The 7,607-nt window shown below is 40.6% G+C and overlaps 1 protein-coding gene and 1 pseudogene across 1 annotated transcript; both read right to left on the bottom strand.

Moving 5' to 3' along the window:
• Positions 1–345: 345 nt before the first annotated feature.
• On the bottom strand, positions 346–1,492 carry LOC109128375 (peroxiredoxin-2A pseudogene; annotated as a pseudogene).
• A 1,698-nt stretch (positions 1,493–3,190) lies between these two features.
• On the bottom strand, positions 3,191–6,956 carry LOC104737069 (N(6)-adenosine-methyltransferase MT-A70-like). The gene is made up of 7 exons (XM_010457166.3): positions 5,694–6,956; positions 4,767–4,865; positions 4,468–4,551; positions 4,051–4,382; positions 3,753–3,969; positions 3,586–3,665; positions 3,191–3,502 (listed from the first exon to the last, which is right to left on the bottom strand). Exons 1-7 carry the CDS (start codon positions 6,798–6,800, stop codon positions 3,331–3,333), a joined length of 2,091 nt encoding a protein of 696 aa, XP_010455468.1. The 5' UTR covers positions 6,801–6,956; the 3' UTR covers positions 3,191–3,330.
• Positions 6,957–7,607: the final 651 nt, after the last annotated feature.

The following is a 7,607-nucleotide window of genomic DNA, read 5'->3' on the forward strand; positions in this document are numbered from 1 at the left end:
CAATTTGCAACTTGATTTGTTTGATCTCCACGGGGAAATGAATATTCTTAACATACCAACCCAACAAAAGCTTAAGTGATCTGATGAGTGATGACAGTTGAATGTTCTCTAAAAATGTTAACTTAAGCAACCAAAACTGATTCAGATAGTGCTCATATAGAACAATAAATGGGAAAAAACCAAAAAACATTGCTAAAAGAAATCAAAGGGTAACTGAAAGACATATAAACTAGAATTGAGACTAATCAACTCTAAGCTCGTTTCCTCCTTTCGCAACCTTCTCTTGCTTCATTCCTTAATCATGTCTCAACATGTTATGAATATATATCGATGTTGATGCCTTTCCTAATCGCTCCGTTCTCTCTTTTTGCCACCTTTATGTTGCTTGATTTGCACTATACTTGGAACATAAGAGCACACACGTTGCCAACAGCCTTTGTCTGCGTGTTCTCCAAGCTTCAATTTCCTCAAGCATCCAGCCTCTCCAATAAAATTAATATGGGTGTTCCCGAGTATTATATCTATGTTAAACACCACAGCAACTTTCTTCTCCTCGTCGATTAAAAAAGTCGTACATAAATACATATCGCAAAGGTATGGCATATTCACTGTAAAGAAATGGCTCCACGTCACATTTTTGGCATCAATCTTAGTCGTAATCCATATATCAACCTCAAGAAATGTCATGTCCTTTGTCTGAAATAAATCCCCAACCTTCTCTTCCCTAACCAAAGATAGAGACACAAACCGTGAACCCAGAGACTTCAACGACAAAGGCGGAAGCGGTACGAAGCTCTCTCTTGTAAACTCAAAAGAGATTATATTTATATGATCAACTATTTTGGTGGCGTTCCGTTCTGCAGCATGCCAGTAAGTGTTTCCCTTGAGAGAAAGACCACGTTGAGATATTAATACCAGTTTGAAGCCACATCGAGAGTAGTCCATAAATCAGTGTCAAAATCGTAGAGTTCACACAGTGAAGCGTGGTATTTTATGTTAGAACTGAAATCTTCTATAAACCTCAAGATTTTGGGGCTGTTATTTTTGTAGCCGAAAGCGTAATTGTAAACATAAGGGTAATACGTTGTGGTTTGGATCCACCTTGTTTGCCCCAAATACGGATTCCAAACCACCAGCATAGTATCATCGTCTTTCAAGATGCATAACAATAAACCCTCACAATGAAAGACTTGAGATATTTTGACTTGTTCTGAATCGTCTACGCAAGTAAGTTTACGTAGAGACTGTATAGATGGATTCTTATTGACGGTGATTCCCATTAGATAAAAATTGTAATCCATCATCACGACCATCCGACTCTCCCCTAACTCCCTTGCTGCTGCTTCTTCTTTGTCAACGTGCATCTTCGTAAAGCTACGGCTTTCAAACAAAGCGTTCCAGTTTTTGCAAGTAATCGGACTGATCTCATGTGTTTGAAAGGAACCCTAGACACAATCTCCTCTACCAAATCCTTTGGAAGGTTTGACATCGTTGTTGTCGTCGTCGTCATGACTGTTTCAAGTTGAAACAAGCGACCTTCAGAAATCTTTGGCGACTCTTAAGGTTGTACAACAATAAAAAAAAACCCTAAATGAAGCTGGGCCAATTAAAGGCTTCAGAATCTAGTCGGGCTTTTTAGTAATGTTCAAGGTAACAACTCAAAGTCTCAACTCATATTTTAGAAACATACTGATCCCTTTTGTCTTTCCTATTCTTGATATGCATGCAAGACCCACCAGCTCACTCATCATCTGCTTCGGTTCATCGAAATCATAGCTACTGAATAAATTAGGATTGGGTAACATTTTGTCGTTTTGAAAGAAAAGAACCAACATGCAGTTTAAGTTTCTCTCTCGGAAACGCTAATAAGCGAGTAAATTGCTAGTTTGTTATTGGGTCATCGTCATACTCGCAAGTCGCAAAGGCAAAAAAAAACACTTTTACCACTTCTTCGATATTTTGTCGTTTCTGAAAGAATAAAACGGCATGCAGTTTAAGTTTCTACATTGTAAACGCTAATACGCGAGTAAGAGAGTAGTACTATATCGTTTCCAATTTTATCACTTCTTCGATACTTCCCAAGTTCAGTGACATGGCCACCGCTTCAATCTTCGCCGCCGCCGTCACCGTCACCGTCACCGGCACCACAGACGTGACACCTCTGTTTAATACGTCTTCCTTAATCATCGGAAAATCATTATCTCCTTCTTCAAAATCCGCCTCAACCAGATCCTCAGTTTCGTTCTCCCGCAAAACCCTAACTCCAATCCGGTACTCTTCCTCTCCCGCCGATCACTCACCTACCGCCGCCGCATCCGCCGTGGAATCGATCACGAATCGATCCAAAACCTCCTTGAAATCTCGCCTCCGTGGTGGAGAAACTCTCTACGGCCTCTTTCTCCTCTCCTTCTCGCCGACTTTAGCCGAGATCGCTGCTCACGCCGGTTACGATTACGTCGTCGTTGACATGGAACACGGTCCCGGAGGTATACCGGAAGCGTTAGAGTGCATCCGAGCTCTCAACGCCGCCGGAACCTCCGCCATTCTCCGGTTACCTGAAAACTCGGCAACCTGGGCTAAGAAAGCCTTAGATCTAGGTCCACAAGGGATCATGTTCCCGATGATCGAATCTCGCAAAGACGCGACCAAAGCGGTGTCGTATTGCCGGTTTCCACCCGACGGCATCCGAGGATCGGCGCACACGGTGGTGCGAGCTTCGAACTACGGAATCGACGAAGGGTATTTAAGTAATTACGCAGAAGAGATTCTGATCATGTGTCAGGTGGAATCAGGCGAAGGAGTGAAGAAAGCTGATGAGATCGCAGCCGTTGATGGCGTTGACTGCGTGCAAATGGGACCGTTGGATCTTAGCGCGAGTTTGGGGTATCTGTGGGATCCGGGGCATAAGAAAGTGAGAGAGATGATGAGGAGAGCTGAGAAGTCTGTGCTGGCCTCGGATCCTGCGAAAGGCGGGGCTTACTTGTCCGGTTTTGCGATGCCGCACGACGGAGCTGTTGAGATTCGTGGACGTGGCTACCAAATGGTCGCCGGAGCTGTTGATGTTGGGTTGTTTAGGAACGCAGCTGTTGAAGACGTGAGGAGGTTCAAGATGGGTTTGGTCGATGAATCGGACGGTGAGGATTCGTTGGAACATGGTAAAGATGTTGATGATGAGAAGTACTGGAGCGAATAAAACAAAAAATTGCTAATTTCCTTTTGAATGTTTGTTTGTGTTGGCTTTTTAAAGCTTTCCTTCCTTTGAATTTTTCATAAAAGATTTACAATCAATGCCACAAATGTTTCGAAAGCAAAAAAAAAAACTCAATTGAACTAAGCTGTGATTGAGTCAATAGCCATTGGTTCGTTGTCTGTTTCCATTGCAGAGGCTCTTGGTGGTGATGGTGGCTGGACATCTACTTCAGGGTATGATGCTTTATAACGAGCTCGAAGACCTTCGTTTATTAACCTGACACCATTAAGCTGGTTCCCAAGTGATAGCCATCTATATATATAGACACAAATGATTCATGAGAACAGATACTATACTTACTAAATCATATGACAATAAGAACGAAAATGTTTTACCCGGCATGAGCATTGTGCATACGTGCGAATAACTCGAGTTTTCTTGCTCTTGGCATGATCCTCTCTAACATTGCATACATCTGGTAGTTTGAAAAATTCACAAGGTTACAAAATCATAATATACTATGAAGTGATTTTTGGTAAAGTGTGGGGAACTGTGGACAAACCTCGTCTGGTTTCCGGCTTGTCTCTCTAACCTCTGCAACAATCACATCTGTGTCGATGTTTCTGTTCACTTCTGGGTTTCCTTTGATTCCAACAAGACAATGCTCTTTGCTATGGTTGAGCCAGTGACCTGTTCTTCCTGTTCGAATAATACGTTGAAGCTGATTCGTCTTTACCCATATGATCTCTTCCACTCGCTTGTATCCCCAAAGCTCCAAACTTCACAAAAACACAAAACTCTATTTAATGGGAAATCAAATTATTTACCAAAATTAGTCAGATGAGATTATTTCTATGTACCATTCACGGCCTAGCTCCATTGCACGACCAGTGACCCAGAGGAAAATCAAACCGTCTGTTTGCAACGAGGGAACATTGAGAGTACGCATCTCGTCATCAGCCATTGTTCCGTATGGAAGTTCCATGTGAATGTCCCATGGTGGATCCGCCATAACAACTCCAAAAGTTCCCAGAATGTCCATTCGAAAAGAACGGATGTCGCAGTTAATCCATTGTGCCTCACCAAGTTCAGCTTCGGAACAGTAATCAGCACGTAGAGGCTTCAATGCCTTATCTGGACCAGCCATCATAGCGTCAGCCATGTCGAGCTCGTAATGCACGTATTTGCAAGTCTGTCCCATCCAAAATGGTAGTTGCTCAATAAAAAATTAATCTACTACACTAAAGTACCATCAGGTAACAATGTAAAAGAGTTACCTTCATGTGACGACAAGTATCAAGAAAGGAACAATCTCCTAGGTTTTTCTCGGTATGTGAAGCGATTAGTCGACGGAAATGTCTCTGAAAACATATATAAGTCATACAAACTAAGTATTTTTCGGACAAGCATATAGACACCATATTGGGAGATCAGTATAAAACTCAAAAACTAGGCAAAACTAACAAACTTTGACTTGCAAACCAATCCTAATTTGTTTCCTATGAATTCTAACAATATAACATTCTGAATTTCCGATCAAATAAGATGTAAAATCTGAACTTGAATTAGCTCAAACCTTGTTGCAGGCTACGTGAGAGTTAGACTGATGACAGCAATCCTCCTTTGTTAAATACCTACAGTAATACTTAACCTGTGATCCTCCTTTGCTTTTAAACTGTGAACAACATAACAATATACCAGTCAATGACAAGAACCAAGCTTTTTATTATGAGATGGAATGATAACTACCAAAACATAACACCTAGAAGAGTTGAGGCTAGAAACAGTAGCAGGGTATAGATCACAAAATATCAAGAGAGAACGTCACGCACAAACACACAACTTTGTAGAGAAATCACACATCGAAAACTTTCAAGCCCACACTAGGAGACAATGTTATGTAGACGTTATGAAGATGAACAGGTAAAAAAATACTATTAACCAGCTAGATTTCATAAGGTGATTATTTTTCACAGAAAGCTCCTTGCGTTTCGAAAATCCAACCAATAGAACAGAAGCCATAATTATCAGAACTCAAACCAAAGAAACACGCATCTCACTTATATAGCTCTTTGCTGTAATTCCAACAAAATGCTGGGAAGTACAAATCTAGAGAACATACAAAACTTCTTAGATCAACCAAAACAACTAGTAAAGCCTAAGACTGTTACTAAGTATCATAAAATGCCTCTAACTTCTCCAAAACTTGTTCAAGAATCATACATTATCTGGTCCATATTAACACAGCTTTCAATCAATGCCTCTAACTTCTCCAAAACTTGTTCAAGAATCATACATTATCTAGTCCATATTAACACAGCTTTGGCTCAACACACTTATATAGCTATCTAGTCCAAATTAACACACACTTATCAAGTCCCCTATGACCAATACTATCTTCTTCCTCGATTCCTTTACAAAGCTTCTAAACACCATTTATCACATCTGTATAAAAAAGCTTAATTCTGACTACACATCCTAAAGACCGTTTAGTTGAGCTCACCTTAGCAGCGGTAGCGGCTTCTTTAGCAGTTGGACGATGAATCAAATCAAGCAACTCCTCACCAGTTCTAGACTGTTGCTTCTCCTTAAAAGACTTCTTACTCACAAGAGCCTCAACAACGTCTTTCAACTCTTCATCTTCACTTTTAAGCTTCTGATTAGACGGCACAGGCAACGTCAAAGGCACAGGAAACTGTGGTGGTCTACTCATAATCCCCATTGGATGATGCATCCCCATCATTTGCATCCCTCTTGGTGCATTCATCATTGATCTAAACCCCATATTAGGATCACTTCCCCAAATCTCAGGCCTCGGATAATTATTACCCGACCCGGAAACCCCAAACCCGCCAGCAGAAACTGTAGAATTCTCAATCGAATTAGGCGTTTCAACTACACGCTTCGATTCGTTGTTCCCTTGGAAACTCTCTGGTAACTCTTTAAGCAATCTAGTTCGATCAATAGCCAAAACCATGATTCTAGGCTTACCACTAACCTCAAACTCTTCTAACTCCACAGAACCGTTCTCCTCCGCCATCGATTTAAGCGCGGTTTCGACGGCGAGGATCGGTCCGCACTCGCCGCCTAAGTCTCGTAACGCAGCCTTCTCCGCGGGTCTCGCGTTTTGGTCATTCTCGAGTTTTCTAAGAACAGTAAACGAATCAGTAGGTGAAAAGGGTACTCGTTGAAGCAAACACTCAGCAACCATAGCTCTCACAAGCGCCATAGGACTACCACTAGACCCATCTGCTTCAGCACCAGAACCAGAATCTCTCTGATTCGAATCGACAAGTAACGATTTTGAATCATGCCCATGTAACTGTTGCTGTTGCGTTCCTGATTTAACAATCGGATGAAGAAGCTTCTTCAATACTTTGGGTTCGGGTAACGGAGGTGTGGCTACAAAAGGTCGATTCGTGAATGAAGAGATGAGTTTTAGGGAGAGATCGAGAGAGGGGACTATGTCGGGGACAATGGATTGGAGTGAGGAAAGGAGTTCTAAGTGAGCGTCGTGTTGGGTTCGGATTCGATTCTCTAATCGAGCTCTCATGTCTTTGACGACGGTAATGGAGGAGGTGTCATCGTTTCGATCTGATTCAGTTTCCATGGTTTTCAAAAAATTCAAGTGAGAGAATTTGTAGTTTTTGTACAGATCTCTTTAAGCTTAAAATTGTTTAAAGGGTTTTAGCGAGCAAGGGGATTGAAACGATGTCGTGCATCGTAGATGGCAGTTTTTAGGTCAGAAACTTTAAAGAAGAAGGATGATACTTAAATATGTACATTATGACATAAACCGGTAATAATCTCTTTGTTTTTTTGTGTTTTATCAAAAAAATTGTAATAATATTTAGGTGCTTAGGTAAACAATTGTAGGAAAAGTGTGAACAAAAATATATAGAATATGTACGTATTTTTATATGAAATTTACTAAACAAAATTATTTAAGTATTTTTCTATCTGATTTTATTAATGAAACTATAGTATTTTTTTTTGTAAAATACAAACTTAACAGGGTGAGATATCCCAAAATCTAAATCGCTAAGAAAGAGAAGCAAATGACCAACACTAAAAAACTAAAGGTGTAAAGGGTTGCAGCGTTTAGGGTAGACAAATCCATCTGCGGATTAAACCGCTTTTTATTTACCATTCACAAAACATAATTTGCACCACGACGGTCCAAAGAAAACAAAGATAAAAAATATGTGAACTAACTTCAGACAATTTTTACATACAAATAGAATTGAACCGCAACGGTTTGTTGTTCGCCTCATTTTATGGGAGAACTAATCCGCTGATGGATTTGTCCTCTTTAACCACCATCATCATATAATAACAGAAGAAACTCTTAACAGATACAAGACAAAGACCAAATAAAAATTTTAAAAACTTATCAAAGATGTCCTTGGTCAACCAT

The sequence above is a fragment of the Camelina sativa genome, chromosome 13 (assembly GCF_030686135.1).
Source record: "Camelina sativa cultivar CO46 ecotype springtype chromosome 13, ASM3068613v1".
Taxonomy (NCBI): domain Eukaryota; kingdom Viridiplantae; phylum Streptophyta; class Magnoliopsida; order Brassicales; family Brassicaceae; genus Camelina; species Camelina sativa.